The 18,095-nt window shown below is 36.0% G+C and overlaps 1 protein-coding gene across 1 annotated transcript in view; it reads left to right on the top strand.

Moving 5' to 3' along the window:
• LOC110309695 (60S ribosomal protein L6-like) overlaps window positions 1-10,579 on the top strand; it is a 37,950-nt gene extending 27,371 nt beyond the window's left edge. Inside the window, 3 exon segments of the mRNA XM_021182434.1 lie at window positions 734-800; window positions 1,499-1,544; window positions 10,283-10,579. Coding sequence (XP_021038093.1) covers window positions 734-800; window positions 1,499-1,544; window positions 10,283-10,579 — 410 coding nt within the window.
• Window positions 10,580-18,095: the final 7,516 nt, after the last annotated feature.

Genomic DNA, 18,095 nt, shown 5'->3' with positions numbered 1-18,095 from the left:
TTTAGAAATTTACAGAACTAAGAACAAAAGGGGGAGGAAAACTTTCCAAAGTTTGACAGACCACATATTATGAAAATAAAAATATCTACTAGGAAATGGGAAAGAGAGCTCGCCATCACCTAAATGAACTTTATAGGAAAAGGTAGTTTAATCATGACATAATTGAAAAATGTTTTAAATTATTGATAGTGACTAATTATAACAAATGCTATATCTTATATATAAAAGCCTTATCTGTTTACCAAATATTTGAGTGAATATTCATTATTGCACAGGGGATGCATCTAAAGTAGAATTGAAAATGAAAAGAAGCAAGAAGGTAATACTGACAGATAGCCACTAGAGAGCAATCAAAAAAGACCAAGAAGGGTGACACAAAATTAAAAAAATTTAAAGGATAAATAGAAACTTTGTCAAAAACAATAGCTTAGTAAGAATAGCATGACCCTCTTCTGACTGTTCCCAACTCCAATTACATACAATATTCTGCTATTATTCTTCTGGCCATGATGTTTACACAGGAAATTCTCATCAGCCCATATATTATGGGAATTGTTAGTTCCACCAATGAAACTTCTGGAGACCATTCACTCTGGTGTTTAGTTCCAGCTCAGGTCAAGATGTTGTTTCTTTTCTCAGGATGATCACCATCACATCTAGTTTTACAAGTGCATCCCTGTTAGGTTCCCTAGAAATGTGAAATAATCTTTTCTCTTATTCTTTCATGCCTCAGAAAATGTTACTTTGGTTTACAGAGGAAAACTCATTCAGCTACAAACTCTAAGAAGTCTTGAAGAATGGTGAGTGCAGAACTGGAAATGGTGGGCTTTGTCTAGGTATAAGATGAGTCAGTGGCTGCTGCTGCTGCTGCTAATGATGATGATGATAATCCCACAGAGACAGAGGTGCCTTTTCCCCTTCTTTTTAAAAAAGTATTTCCAATATAACAAGTTTTATCTCTCTTATAGCTATTACCATGTTACGACTCTATCATTTGTTCATATAATCCATGCTACATAAACTAATATTTCTTCATTAGCTCCATCACAACCTCAAAATCCATAAGCAGAGAAAACCAGTAGTGATTTTTGGCACCTCCACACCCAGTGTACGTACTTTGTGCTTTCAAAAAAATACCTTGTATTTTCTACACCAAAAACTTTAAATGTTATGGTAAACATGTTGAATATCCATTATTTTTGACAAAAAAATTAAAAATAGTGCATTGTAGCTTTTAAGTTCTTTGGTTTATGGAGACAAATAGAGAGTACTAACTGGAGAAATGATTAGCTACAGAAATTAGCTATAAAAAATCTTGCTTCTTTTCAAAGTAAAATCTCATTGTAAAAAATAAAACAAAGAAGACTTTGATCAAGAGTATTACAATCTTTGTGATCAGACAAGATAGAAATCGAAGGCTACTCTGGGTGAATACGAACCCATTTCCAACTGTGAATCATTCACTACAAAATCAACCCATCTTTTCATGACTTTTCAGGTTAGCTCAGCAGGTGAAAGGATTTGCTGCCAAGCAAGCCTGCATGGTACAATACGAAAATCAGTTCAAGCAAATTGTTCTGTGACTTCCATATGCATTCTGAAGTATACATGAAAGTGCACACACACACACACTATATAGATAAAACAAAAAAGAAAGTTATTGTAATTTATTGATTTTTAAATTTCAAAAACCCAGCATTTAACATAGCCTTCATCTCTTATCAATAGATCCTTATGAAGACTGACATTATAACTATCAATAGATTTTTAAATATGTGCTTGTCCCTTCATTCACATTGTTCAAATTTCCAATTGTCTTTCATTTGATTTATGTCCTACAGTAGAGTCCACAGCAATCTTCACATTATGAATAATACATTAATGAGAGATGAGCTCATGTTAACCAGAACCAGATAGAAGTCAAAACCATGCTTATGCCAGGTGCATGGCCTTGTGCAAATGACTCAACCCTTAAAAGATCCAGTTCCTCTGCTTGCAATGTGAGGAGAAATGTACTTAGTTTATCATACTTCTATGGAGATTTAATGAGATTAGTGAAGATCTAAATCACAATTCCAAAATGTAAAGGAATAGGCTAGGGTAGTTGTAGCATTCCCCTTGGATGTAATTTGAAAGCATTCAGCTAGAAGTCTTTGCTCAGGAATGCAGAACTGTGAGAAGCACTTTTTTTTTAAAAAGTGTGTTTCAATCAAGAACAAGAAATGCTTGAATTAGCTCAGTTACCTTCTTTTGATTGTATTTTCTACCATGGATTTTGCTATAATAAAATTGAGATATAATCATATTTCTATTGTATTAATGGCAAAATTCTTTATGGCATAGTGGGTTTTACCAAATCACAAAGTACCTCTATTTATCATCACAGCACCATGAGATTTATTTTCTTGCTTGGAGAAAAAAATTTGACACTATACACATTTTTGAGTGAAGAAAGTATTTAATTATAAGTGGAATTCAGGGGAAATACTTCATTCATTTTTATCCAATTAGTGTGAAGTAGAAAAAAATGGAAGGCCTAAGATTTGAGGAGTCCAACATATACCAAATTGGATTATAACCTGAGTCCTCAAAGAAAAATCTATTTACTTAATCACACCAAAACCTTTTTGAACTTCATCCTCACAAATCGCTTTTATACTATCACCTCACTTATTTCCCTTAAAAAGCAAATCAAAGCATATAAACACATGCAACCTACTTATATGCATAAAGTACAACTTTAAATGGATCTATGGTCAAAATATTAAAATACATGTATACTTCTAAGTCTTCGGAAAGAAAACTCAAAAGGTAAATTTTATAACTATTAAATAGAATGAGTATTCCTTGGGTCACAATGTCATAACATATAAAAGAACAATTCTGCTAAACTAAATATCATCAAAATTAAACTGTTTTGTCCTCAAATTTTGCCTTGCAAAAAAAAAAAATGTTCTTTAATGCTAAGTTGCTGAGGTTATTCTGATGTCTCATATATACTTCTGAACAAATGCTGCTTCCAAAAATCAGTATTTACCAAGAGTTAATGATTATTTGGTCTGTAAAAGGCTTGCTATGAGCACACACAAATTTACACACACAAGATAATGAGTGTGTAGTGGTATGACGACAACTTACTTGAGTTAGTTTCTTTTATTGCCATGTGGATTGCAAAGATTAAACTCTGATTATCAGGCATGGAAGAAAAAAATCATTACCTACAGGGCCCTCTTCTCAGCATAGTTAATTTTATTTGTCTGAAAAATTAAGAAAATCAAAACTACCAATTATCAATTCAGTGTTTTGGATACTTTGTGGACGCATTATCACAATTGCCACTAATATTTTTGATCTTTAGTATAATCAAAGTATGCATAAAGATTATGTAAATTATAATGAATTCCACGGTCTCTTATTCATTAAGAACTATAGTGTTTAAAATTAACCGTATTGTCCCTGTTACTATCTACATGAAAATAAAAGACACTGTTGTATGGTTATTCTGAATTTAAGGGAAAAGGGAAAATCGTATGACTCCAGAAGCAAAGAAAATTTACTCACAAGGAGCAGGTTCTAATGTTTAAGGAGCTGCTGAGACCTACAACCTAGGAGAGTCAAAGGTCGTTACTCAAGCAGTAAAGGAGTGCCTAGAGAGGAATGTCTCCAATTCTAAATGAGGAAACATCAAAAATTATATGTGGAATTTAAAGATACATTTTCTAGGAGTCATCACTCCCACTGGAATGGAATATTCAGTTATGAACATGTCTTTGGTCCATCAATACTCCTGTAAGTAAGCCCTTGAATGCTTCTGTAAGTAACACCACTAAGCTCATTGGTTTGTGTAGCTTGATTTGGATGAAATAATTTCTTTGCTTTGTTTATTCCCTCTATGTGGTGAAAAGACACTTGTTCACACCTCTCTAAGAAAAGTCATGTAATAGATGCAAAGAAACAATCATTTATAATCGATCCTAAGTGGGGATAGACAAGAGTGGGTCATCTATAGCGTAGGGTGGACTATTATTTATTATGTAATGAAAGCTAACTTCAAATTTCTGGTAATCCCTCAGCTATAGCCTCCCCAGTGTTTGGATGATAAACATAGTAATGGGTATTAGTCCATATTTTTATGGTGACATAAATCACTATTTTTCTATTAAAATATGTAGTCCATTGGAACTATATTTGATGTAATTAGTATATATTATAATTGAATATTCAGAAAAGTAATGTAAAGGTCATGGTTATTCTATTCAGCTCTTGTCAGTGTAGGGAAGTAGTTCACCTTTCACAAAACATGGTGTATATTTCACATAGGGTCTTCATGAAGTTCTGATGAATTTTGTTTCTCTCACCAGCAGTAAAATCATAATGGTGTGGGAAAACTGAGCTGAAGAACAGCTCTCAACAGCAGATTTACATATAGTTAACAGTAGATTAATTCAGCCTTTGCTAGTAGCATAGTGTGGGTGTCATTACACTATTTTTATGCCTCATACAGATGGCTTTAAATCAACAATTTGATTTAAAATATGAGCTTCATATTTATGTTTGACTGGCAGGTTGTCATTTGTTCTTAATACTATTCTCATATTCTGTTTTATTAAAAAATGTCAACTCATAGCATATACAGATGAATGCAATCTATCTCAATCTTTCATTAAAATATTCACCAAGAATTACAAAGCTAAATATAGCAGCAACTTAGAAAGAAACAAGTCAAGGACTGCAAAGACTCACTCAAAGGAAAGAAAAAAAAAAAGCCCACAACAAAACAATGTTGGCTACAATGTCACTTAAAAACTTTTATATAAATGTAATACACTATATTTTAAGGACCATCTGTCTATCAGTCATTGTAACAGGAGGTAAACTGGACGTAAGATCACGCCTGGATGGCAAAGAGATGGGACTGTCCCTCATAAAATACTTCTGCTTTCAGATTCTTTTTACAATGGGACAAACTTGTGTTATAAATACCAAATATGAGACAAAGGAGCGGTGTGATTTCCAAGGAAGAATATACAGGATATCCCACTATATCATCAGTGGTATATGCATATGAGGTCTTTACCTTTGCAGACTCACAGAGATGACCTCTCAAATATATTCAAAATCATCGGCTCTCTGAAGAAAATTTGGAACTAAGGCTACTATAAAAATAAGTTTTTTGTATTATTGAAGAACTCTCTTACACAGACACAATGTAATCTTTAAAATAAGGGGGATAAAAGGTAGAACCTGTATGTTGATATTGGCTAACAATAATCAGGGAAGTGGCACTTCTAAGAAGACACAAATATTCTTTCCCTGCTTCCTTCTGCCCAAAAGAACTGCACATAGAAAGTATGAAAGATGAGAGAAGAGTGGACTGGTTAGAGATCTTTAACTCAAAGAATAACATGGTAATGAATCCTGAAAAGTCTCTTTTAAAAAGTATGTATCAGATTTAGCACTAAAGATGTGAACTAATGTTATATACCAAAAAGGGACAAGCCTAAAAAGAAGGAAATGAATAAAACAAGAAACAAACAAACGGAAAGCTGTGGACAATCTTTCTCTACTTTCCACGTTCAACATAACATGACAGAAAATGTACAGGTAATGACCTCTGTACTCAGTCAAGCCCTAGAGAAAACTAATCCCCAAACCTGTATGTGCCACCAAATCTTAAGGAATCACCCAGATCTACTCCAACCCTTCTGTAAACTAATGACGCATCACTCCCCCTTCTCACATACTAGAGTGGCCAAAAAGAATGTGAGGAGAGAGTATTTTCATTAGTAATGAGTTACCAAACTATACTCCAATCCTGTACACTTGCAGTATCCTAAGGTAGTCTAATGGTATCTGGGAAGGCAATGGAGAGCCAGTACATTCACCGTTGCCTAGCTTTGAAACCAAGCTCCTTGCTATACTATCTTCGCACTCTATTTTAAAAGAAGCTAAGACAGGAACAAAAAGAACAGTAGCCAGCAATGCATCAATGGAGGTCTACTGGAGATCTGATACTGGCTCAAATCTAGAATCAATAAACCACTTTAATTTAAATAGAAGAAAAATAGGGAGCCTGTACATGCTTCTCAATCTGCCTGTAACAAAAAGGGGTTCTTTCATTTTCAGTGGATTGGTGTCATAGTCAACTAAAAACAAGATTTGAATAAAACCCATAGTCTCATTATACCCAATATTTTCAAGTTTAAATTTCAAAATTCATTCATACTAGTAACCAGTCATTTCTCAAACTGAATAAATAACATCATTACTTCTAACATCAACATAAAAGAGATGCTATAGTTATTTGGTGTTTTACATCAACCATTGTAAAAATAAAGTTTCTAAGAGCAGTCATGAATGCTTATTTATAAAAATAAAAATTGAAAATAGAAGCAAATAGCAAAAGCTATTCAAAAAAAGCAAATGCAAATTTTAGAATTTAGAGCAGAAGGAATGTGAAAACTCAATTCACAGCTGAAGTTTGGAGATTCCATCTTCCCTTTCTTGTCAAACATTAGAAACAGGCAGGGGGTCAATGAGAACATAGAAAAACTCAACCACCCAATAGACCTTAGGGTCCAACTATTATTAGAGTCACTATCATTCCACCAAAAAATAGCAGCCTATTTTACCATAGAACAAAATTCATACCCTAAAATAAGCCTCAAATCAAATTTTTAAAAATTTGTTTCAGTGGCAACAAACAAAACCAACAACAATAGGCTATGAGAGCCCACCAGCATTTGGAGAATAATATAATTCTTCAGTTATCCACAAAATAAAGAGACAATATGAAGAATAAAATAAATGTACATCAACTAAATGAAAATACAAAATACCACAAAGTATCTACAATTTGTAAAGTACTATTTAAAATGCGATCATATTTAATATGATTAATAAATTACTCACATTAAGTGAGTTTAGTAGAAATGAGTGAAAGGCTCCTCAATATTCTGACCTCTTATCTCAAGAAACTAGAATACAAAATATGGCCAAATCTTAGACAAGTGTAAAGACTAGAATTTCAACCATTAATATCAAAGTGAAAATAAACATAGAAAATCAATTTTAGAGGACCTTTCTTTAAATACAATAAAGTGGATAAAGTTCTTTCATGACAAAGAAACAATGAAAGGATGAGCCTTTAGTATCTGCCATTAAACAGAAGACTATACAAACATTAAAATTATAATTGAAGTAATATTAGAACTCACTGCATATAAACTTGACACCTGCACTGAAATGGACCAAATAACAACAATACACACACACATACACACAGACACACACAAACACAGACACACACAAACACATACACATAGACAAACAAAAACACAAAGACACACACACACATGACTACATATATATAATCTTAACCCACATGCATAATAATTCTGCCTTTCCATCCATCATATTCTCCTGTTGTCCAGTTCCATGCACTATTTCTAAGCTTTATATATATAAGTTCCCACATTGCTTCTCCCATGCTCTTCTAGCTGATAAACTCAATTTCACAACCATGAGTTCTAGTAATTAGTCCTGCAACAGAGACAGAGACAGAGACAGAGACAGAGACAGAGACTTATCCAGGGCTATGTACATAATTATTATAGTCTAGTAACTACCATAAAACCAATTGCTAATTTGTTAATTACCCCAAAAGAATGTACATTTCCAAATAACCTCATCAACTACAAAGTTATTTTTAAAAAATACACATTGTCTAAACATTTTACTGAAATGACAGAAAATTTGCAGTCAGAGATTTTAAAAAAGGTACATGAAAGTATTCTTTATTCTGTGTATGTCATGTATGTATGTCTTTATGTGAGTTTCTGTCTGTCTATCTAATGTGGGTCTCTCCATGGGAATGTCTCATTGTCCTTGTATTTCTGTTTCCCTAATAGATAGCTTTGCTCTGTATCCATTCAATAGCACAAAAAGGATCACATATGGAAGAAATGGAGGATAATTCACAGAAACCTTCAACTGTTTTACAAAAAAAGAAAAAAATATATGTCCCAGATGGGAACTAATCCAAATAACAAACAATAATACAAGCATCATTATTTATCAAATAGTATCAAAATATTGTGTACAACATTTGTGGAACATATTCATTTTTTAATGATTGTTTACACCCTCTATTTTTTTCTATTTTAGGCAAATGATTGTTAGAAAACAAATGCATTACTCTGGTTAAGGGCATGGAAGAGTATATAATGTAAGATTACATCTATGCATTAGCTTAGTTGTAAAACCAAATTATTTGAGAAATATGAGACAATTGGTTGTTATACCATTAACAGCAGATTAAACAAAACGTGTAAGTCTATAGTAGAAAAACAGCCTTATGTCTTTGTTTGTTTGTTTGTTTTTGTTTTTTTGTTTGTTTGTTTTGTTTTGTTTTTTTGTTTTTTGTTTTTTTTTTGAGACAGGGTTTCTCTGTGTAGCCCTGGCTGTCCTGGAACTCACTCTGTAGACCAGGCTGGCCTTGAACTCAGAAATCTGCCTACCTCTGCCTCCCAAATGCTGGGATTAAAGTCGTGTGCCAACACTGCCCAGCTAACAGTCTTAAGTCTTAAGTGACCTCAAGATACCATTCAAGCAGTGAGATCTAGCAAAATTTCCAGTCATTTAGAATATCAGAATTGTTTTTACCATAATATATTGTCATACCTCATGAATAAGAAATAGAAGTCCTGGATGAAATACTAGCATACAGAATTCAACAACATATACATATGTATTACATTGCATATGTTATATATTTAAGTGTATGATTAGGTGGACTTCAGTCTGTGACTGCAAAGTCTGTTCAATATTTGAAAATCAGTCAGTATAAGTCACCTGATTAATAAATCAAATTATAAAAATCCAATACTGAATGATTATTTGAAATAACTCACAAAGTTCATAATTAGCAAAGACTGTTCAGAAAACATAATATAAAGAAAAGTCTTGAATTTGATTTACACAATTAGTTTTCAAAAAAAAGCTTTTTGAATCAAAATGTTAGATGATAAAGTACATACATGATTTCCACTTCTGTTGCTTTTCTACAAGATAGTGAAAGTGATTCAGATAATACTGAAAGCACGATAAGCAATAAAAACAGACAAATCATAAAAGAAAAATAAAAGCATTACTATTTGCAAACATGAAAATACAAGTTCTCTGTTTCACCAGACACAATCCCTAAGTATCCTAACTGGCACTGCAAGAGAACAGCAGCAGCAGCTGTTGATCTTATACTTGACGACATCTTCCATGAATTCCACAATCTCCTCCTAATCTCACTCCCCTCCAGTTTTGTTGTTTGTTTGTTTGAATCCCAGACCCCAACTCCAGAAGGCAACCTCTGCTAATCCAAGTTTTATTCCTCCCAGGGCAACAAACAGGCTGAAGAATGACCCACAACCTTCTTAACTGCTCCTGAGATCTAGTATACACACACACACACACACACACACACACACACACACACATCTTATTCTCAGCTCTTGAACAGGAAAACTGTTCTGGTCTTCCTTTTTTGTAATAAGTGTAAGACCCCATTTATTACAAATCAAAAGGACCTTCTCCCTCAACTTTCCTTCCCCAAACTAAATCCAGTATTGAAAGAAAGATGAAATTTCAAGACCTGTAAGTCATATAAATTACTCAGAAATTGCTGATTGTTTGTGAGCATAGAGGCTGCCTGGGGCTGAGAACAAAGAAAAACAAGCCCGGGCATGCCCTGTAGTTAAAGCATTCTTGGGAACAGCTTGACCATAAGGATAAAGATGAATGTAAAGACATAACAGAGCTATCTGAACTGAGTCAACAACTCACAGAACCCTGACACCCTGACCTGCACGTATTTTTTGCTGACATGTAATCTTTCTGCTTATGTTTGAATAAGCCAATAGTGTGTCACTATGCTGAATTCCCCACTGCTAAGCCCTTTACCCCCCAAAATCCCCTAGCTTTCGAGCCTTGGGGTCAAATCCACTGTCTCCTGTATGAGATATGTTTCGACCTGGAGCTCTGCCATTAAACTGCCTCATGTGTTTGCAGCAAGAAGAATTCTCATGTTTCTTTGGGTGATCTCTCTCTCCTGAGACTAGAGCGGGGGTCCCCGAAAGGGGGGTCTTACATCTTGGGGGCTCGTCTGGGATTTGGGGGCACCCAGAAACCCAAGAATACCCCTTGGAGGTACGTTGTGTGAGTCTTGTATGTTTTCTGTTGTCTAAGTGTCTAAGTGTGGTGCCACTGAATTTGTGTCTTGGTTTTTCAGATTGTGGGTTTGAGTCCTACCTTGTGTCTTGGTTTCTCAGTTCTGGGATTGTGGGTTCAAGTCCCGCCTGGGTTTCCAGTTCTGGTATTCTGTATTCTGGCAGCTACCACTGTGGATCGTGAGGACCTAGTGGTTGCGGGAGGAAGACATCCTAAGGCCCCGCAGGCTGCGACCCTGGAAGATGTTCCAAGGGTGACCCGGGAGAAAGTACCCAGAGTGAGGAACAATCAAAAAGGTCTGACTGTCATCTGGCAGAGTGAAGAAAATAAGGTACTTTTTCTGCCAGAAAGGGAGTGAAGGAGTGTGCTTAGATATACTGGTGTCTTTTTTCTCTGTTGCTGTCTTCTTTCTTTTTGTGTTTTTCATCATGGGACAGACTTTGTCAACTTTGTCTCCGATGTGGACTTGGGCTGATGTTAGGACAGAATTTGTCAGTGATGGTTAAGAAAAACAACTCAGCGCTGCTTTCCCATGGATGGGCCTGCTCCCCCACGTGCCCCTTGCCACTCAGACCTGGTAGTGCTGATGGAACTCCAGGATGCAGCCACAGGGTCAGACTGGGGACTTCTGGCTTAGGTAGCAGTGCAGCTCGGGCTCGGTGTGGAACAAGCACACAGGCCTTCCGGTCGCCTACTGTTCACTTCTGGGTTCTGCGGGCACTGGCAGCAGAGGCTGGCTGTGCCCCGCGAGAGAGTGGCATCCAATGTTTGGCAAGATGCTGAAGTCACAGCCTAAAAAAGATGGCAAGTGCAGGCACCAGCCAAGTGCAGGGCCCCCATGCCAGCCCCTCCTGGCTCCCTAGAGCGGCCGTGATGCCTGCCGCAGCTGGGGAGGGGCCGACTAGAATGGCTGCCTCCGCTGCATTTCCCCCCTTCCCCGAGTGTCTGTCCCCCTTCCCTGGGGGCCCGCTAGTTCCTCCCACACCCAGGAGCCCAAGCCATGAGCCACCCCTGATCCCAAGCTCTGCTTCCACGAAACAGACAGACAAGAAGAAGAGGAGGACATTGTAAGAGTGGGTTACATTCAATTGAGTTGTTGGCCAAAGGGGATCATGTGTGAAACAGGAAATTACCCAGAATGTTGCTAAGACAAAGGGTTGCTCTCTGGAAATTAACAGTGGGGACTTGTTGCTGAGACAATACCCGCACAAATTATTGAACATGGAGAAGTTGTTCTGGGGCCTACATGAAGCCCCCCCCCCCTACATTCTAGCCTCTTTGGTATAGGAAGGCATTCTGCAGAGTATGAAAAGAAAAACATATCAACTCAGCCACAAAACCACTGACCTACAACTATTGGAATGTAGAGAACCATGATATTGCCCTGGCCTGGATGCCTTGAGAGGCTTGTAGCACTGATTTTTCAAGTTAAAGTCCAGGGCTACTGGGGCACAAAGAGCCTCCAAGTTTCTTAGAGACTGATACACTCTCTCAGACAGTGAAGCAATGAAGCTGCTGTTTATCTGTACTGGCACTTAAGAGTCAAAGAAGTTTTGAAAGCTTGATAAAACAATTGGTCTTAGACAGTAGTCCTGTGTACCCTGTATAGTTTGCAAATATCGTTTTATCCTGGAAACTTCAACTGTGTTGATCTTGGCAATCACCATTGTACTCTGTTTCTGATAAAGGTACAAAAAGTCTGAGTGCTTTCCATAAAATTGTCATATTCTCAGTCTTGCTCAGGCTCCAACAATTGGCCTGGTTGAATTCATTCTTACCATATCAAGTAGCATTGGCCCTTACCTGGAAGTAGCCAACCAATGTTTGATTTGAATTAATGCCCACTCTATTGGATGGACCCCTCACATGTCAATGCCTGGGTAGCCATGAACCAGAGACTAGATAGACCAGAGATGTAGGGTAAAACCAAACCCTATTGGTCTAAAAAATCAACAAAATGACTCATAATGCTATTCTACTATATTCAGATTAGAGTCTTATCCAGTCATTATCAGAGAGTCTTCCTTCCACACAGACAGAAACACATGTAGAGACCCACAGCCAGATATTATGAGGAATGAGAGAGAGTGTGTGTCTAAATTGGAGGTCTCCATGAAGTCCTTCCACTCAGGTCTTAAAGATGTCTGTAGAAAAAGTGTAAGAGCCGTAGAGGATAGAGGATACCAAAAGAACACACCCCTCTGAATCAACTAAGCAAGGTGCATATGTGCTCACAGAGATTGAAGCAGAAAACATGGGGCCTGCAGGAGTCTATGTCTGCTGTATAAATAATTTAGCTATTAACTTAATATTTTATAAGATTTTGGACTGTGAGAATAAGTGGGTCTCTGACTCTTTGTCTGCTCTTGGGACATTTTTTCTCTTGTTGAGTTACCATGTCCAACTTTCATGTGATATTTTTGCTTCCTATCATTGTATTTTGTTTTTGTCATGTTTGGTTGTTAAAATAAACAAATAAACAAACACACACAAAATTCCCACATGATTGCCATATTAGTTACTTATTAGTTGTTTTGATAAATTACCACAATTAAAAAACAATTCATGTAATCAATAACTTATTTTGACTTAATGGTTCAAGAGGTTTAAGAGTCCTGTGATGGTTTGTATATCCTTGGACCAGGGAGTGGCACCATCTGAAGGTGTGGCCTTATTGGAATAGGTGTGACCTGGTTGGAATGGGTGTGTCACTGTGGGTGTGGGTATAAGATCCTCACCCTAGGGAAGTCAGTCTTCCACTAGCAATCTTTGGATGAGACATAGAACTCTCAGCTCCTCCTGCACCATGTCTGCCTGGATACTGCCATGCTCCCACCTTAATAATAATGGACTGAACCTCTGAACCTGTAAACCAGCCCCAATTAAATGTTTTTTATAAGACTTTCCTTGGTCATGGTGTCTGTTCACAGCAGTAAAACCCTAACTAACACAAGTCCATTATGGCAAGGAAGCATGGCAGCATATACATAAGTCACACTCACATCCTTAACCACAAACATGAATCAGAGAAGCAGCAAAGTAGAACTAAGGCAAGTCTATACATGTTCAGTGCTTCCTTTCCTACTCAGAAATGTGCTTCCTTCAGCAAGGTTTCACCTCCTAAACCTCCACAAACAGTACCATCAGCTAGGGAACAAATGTTCAAAATGTTGAGCTTGTGGGGGACTGTTTCTTAAACAAAATACCATGATTGTTCATCAAGAAAATTTCAAAAACTAACCAAAACTCTTTCAGAATTAACCATTATATTTAATCAATGTAATGATTAAATAAAATATAATCATATAAAATCACAGGATATAATGTAATCATATAAAAATCACAGACAGATAGACACATAACTCCTCCAAAAAAGAAATGGGAATAAACCTACTAAAGTATGTATGTATGTATTTCAGTACTAACCTATAAGACATTGATTTCGTAAGTCAATCAATCTCCATGATGTGTTTCTAAAACTGGGAGTCTCTGCTTAGTACAGGTCTCAATTTTCTCAAAATTAATATCTTTTAGACAGAATTTCTCAAAATCTTTCCACAATATGTCCAGATTTTGTATAATATATAATGTATATATATTGTGTATACAGTAATGTGTATACAGTAAAATATACACATCTATGAAGATATATATATATATATATATATATATATATATATATATGACATAATTTAATAGACAGGTTCTAGGGGATGAAGTGTGGGGTGGGGCTGATGCTAAGGTTCTCTTCCCCAATTGGTCCTTGATCTAAGGGGCCAATTGTTGGGTAGAATAGTCAGGACTTCTGGGTCCTAGAAGACTAGCTAGGAGACACAGGGAAAAGAGAGGAGTTTTTTCAAAATGCTTTGAAGGGAGAAATGCCAACCAGTCATGTGAGAGTCTCAGGTGGTGTAACCATAGACTGCTTCTCCAAGTGGAATGTTGGAGTGTTGAGTTTGGAATAAAGGTGGCTGAGCAACTGAAGTTGAAGGCAGATTTAAGGTGCTGAGCTGTGAGTACAGGGGACAGCACTCTAACAGTGGTAGATTGCAGGGGCCCAGCAGTTGATACAAGAAGGCAGGTTAAAATTGAGCAAAATCTTTCTGTGTGTGTGTGTGTGTGTGTGTGTGTATGTGTGTATGTGTGTATGTATCTGTGTCTGTATGTGTCTGTGTCTGTTTTTCATCAGGGGAACCAATATTCTCTGGACAGGGTCTAGTAGCACAGCCCAATCCTGGACCTTAATTTGGGGTAAGAAAAGAAACATGGAAATGGAACAACAGGCTTATAACTAGAACTACAAATAAATTTCAAAATAAAGAATGAATTTGTACTATCCAAAATATACAATATGGCTAACACAATCAGGTATCCTTGTATTGGCTAATGGTTAAATACACACACCAAAGGAAAAGAATAGAGAACACAGAAATAAACTCATACAAATTCACATATCGATAGGCCTTTTTGTTGTTGTTTTATTTTGACATAGATGAAAAAAAGTGAATCTGTAAAGAAAAAATGTTTCAATTAATACTGCTTTGTTAATACAATATTCACAAGTCTCTTAAGAGATCTTATGTAATCTTTAAAATTTACGTGAAACTATATTACCTGCTACAATGTTAAACATAAAAACATTCATTATTTAGAAAAACAGAGGACAAAATCTTCAGCATCTAGGACTAAGCAAAATTTTTCTATAGCTATGTCATAAAAATTGTGAAAAGAAAAATTTGGTACATTGTGTCTTGTGAAAATGACATTTTTGATGATTGAAACTCTTTTAAAAAAAGAAAGTACTTACATATGGGATAAACAAGAAACTCTTCTGCTGAGAATACATTGAGAACTGAAAATAGCATAGTAAAGAAAAAATAAAATTAAAAAATGAACAAAACCCACTAATAAACACTGTACCAAGTACACAGAAGGGGCAAATAAGCCTAGAACAATATCACCGTCCTTAGCCATTTTTACTTAAAAATACAGAATATATCCTCACACGCTCATCATGACAATGATGTTAACACCAATGTTAACACCAGATGCTGGTGATAATCCTGAAAGAAACCGATATACTGAAGATCAAAATATGAATAAACAGTCGTGGAAAACGTTTTGGCATTTCTGACAGTTTCACATGGATATATTGTGTTTTTATCATGTTCAAGACATTTTATCCTCCCTATCTGGCTTCAACACGTATTCACATGTGTACACGCACATATCCACAAGCACAGGCATCATGATATTGACGATCTCTAAATCTGAACACAAAAATAAATAAGTACCCTCTTGTATAATAAATTAGAAAATAGTTATGATGGCTATTCTTGAGTACAACGTGACTATACTGAAAGAAGCTCAAAGATCTGCAAAGGACATCTCTAATTCTGTTTGTGAGGGCATTCATAGAGAAGATTGACATGTAGAACAATTACTAAGGATGAAGATCTGGTTTGGGTGTGGGTTGCACCATGTAGTTGGTTTTTAGTTTGGTGTGTGTGTGCACATGCGTGCATGTGTACATGGGTGTGTTTAAAATAACAATTCAAGGAAAAGAGGTCATGAACTTGAAAAGAGAGTGGGAAATTTGAAAGTATAAGGGAGCATGGAAGAGATTCAAGAGAGAAAAGGAAATGGGAAATGGTATTATTGTATTATATCAAACATAAATTTATGATTTAAAAGAGTGGGTTTAGCATTGAATGTTATATCCAAGCTATGATTTGTGAATGCCTTAGGACATGGATGTGTCTTACTCATTATCATGTCCCCAATCACAGTCTAATGTATGGTGCATGACAAATGTTTCTTTAAATTCTGTTGCTGATTTCACTGGAAGCAAAATCAGTACATATATAGTGGCAGTACAAACATTTCAGTGAGTCAAGACATAAACAGTAAGTGAGAATGTATACAGTTCTTTGGTAAAAGCTTCATTCCAAAAGCACAAAAGAAGAGACAATAGTTCAGGACAGGTAAGATAGCTCAGTTAGTTAAGAGTTTCTGGGCAATTATGAGAACATGAGTTCTAGGCAAGCTTCTGCAGAAAATACCAGACATCACAGTACCCCCTTGTAATCCCACTGTTGTGGGGAGAAACTGAGGATGGCTTCTGGGCTTGCTGACTAGCCAGTCTAGCCTAGTTGGAGAGTCTAGAGTACCAATGAGAGATACTACCTCAAAATCAATGTGCATGATTTCTAAGGCACTGCACCTATGATTTTCCTGTGGTTACACAAATGCACACACACACACACACACACACACACACAGTCAAAGGTCCAATTTATATCCTGTTTGTTTCGAGGTTTTTAAGATAGAAGATATTTACCTTGACATCAGTTAAATGAAACAACAGAGACTGAAGAAAGAGGGAAGGCCAAGAGAAAGGATAAGAAACAGATTTGCAAACACCAAAATAAAAAAACCTTGAAGGCAGTAAGATGGATGCAGATATTTATAGGGGGACTAAAGACATGTTGGTCTGGTGTTCTCTATTTTCTTTTAAGAAATAGGTGAATTGTGCTCTTCTGAAAGAATATGAAAATACATCCCAAGTATGAAGAGGTGGAAACATGCCTATCCTTAATTATACATCCCATCATGTATTCATGTATCAAACTATGATAGTATCACATAAAATGTGGCAGGTTTTATTCTTTAATTAAAAGTATTACTCTGAAGTAGATGGAAAGTAAACATATAAATGGATGATGTTTATGTACCATTCCTCTTGGACATTGGTTAATTGATTAGTGGGCAAAGCCTTTATTTGAGGGATGTTCTTACTCTCTTCTATGGGGTTTTCTGCAAGTATAAATGTTGTACCTCTCTTCAGAGCCAGGCCTTCAGCTAATGCTAACAGAAGGTCTGGATGGGCTGCATTTAAATGCCTCAACTTCTTGCAAAAATCACATTTAATCAGAACAGTGTATTTTTTTAACTTATAAACATTTTGAGACATATTCAACTATTCTCATGTTTTTCAAGGACAAAATAAATGGACAAGGCAAGGGATGAATTTGCTCAGTTACCTTTGTTCATGAACTCTATTCAACACAGAATATCTTATGAGATGAGTCATTGGAGATTGTGACCTATTTTTAGACAGACGCTTTTTTAAATTTCATACACTGTAGTAGAAGAATATTTTAAGCCCTAATTGAACTAAGCCATCTCATTACCTGGCTGCACTGACCAATGAATGTTGCCATGACAACGAAGCAATCAAGTCAGCAGGTCCTACTGTGAGAATTTTCTATTCCAGACACTTTATCAAGTTCTATCTTGCTCATCCCAAACACTTAGTAATCAGCCATGGAATAAAGAAAACGATTTAGTGACACAGAAAACAGGCTCCACGAGGGGAAAAGAGGGGATGACAGTATTGAGAAAAATAATCTCACACCAAAGTATGTTGACATATAATTACTAAGAAAAGCATTTTTAATGTGATAACACATTAGAATTTTCAACAATAAAACTGACCATTAAATTCATATATTAATTTTATTATGTTAAAACCTAATATGTTTTTAAATAGAAACTAGAGCTCAGTCAAACATGTGGCAAGCAGCCCTGTACAATTGATCTCCATAAAAATTACAGCTTGTTCAAATGAAAGGTTTTGTGCCCAAATATAACTTAGAGATTAAAGGAGACTGTGTGCTGACAGAAAACATGCTGAAAAATAAAATCCAAGACCAAGATTTCAAGGTTGTTCTAATTCATATCTCAAAATGCAAATGAAATACTAGGGAGGAATGCTAAGAAAATAAAATATCTTTATTTTCTGTTCTTCTGTGTCTTTGTTACAAATGCTGTTTTCTTGGCTAATGTGAAATATAGATTTTTTTTTGTTCAAA

This window comes from Mus caroli, chromosome 14 (genome assembly GCF_900094665.2).
Source record: "Mus caroli chromosome 14, CAROLI_EIJ_v1.1, whole genome shotgun sequence".
NCBI lineage: Eukaryota > Metazoa > Chordata > Mammalia > Rodentia > Muridae > Mus > Mus caroli.
This window is presented reverse-complemented; position numbering and strand designations above follow the sequence as displayed.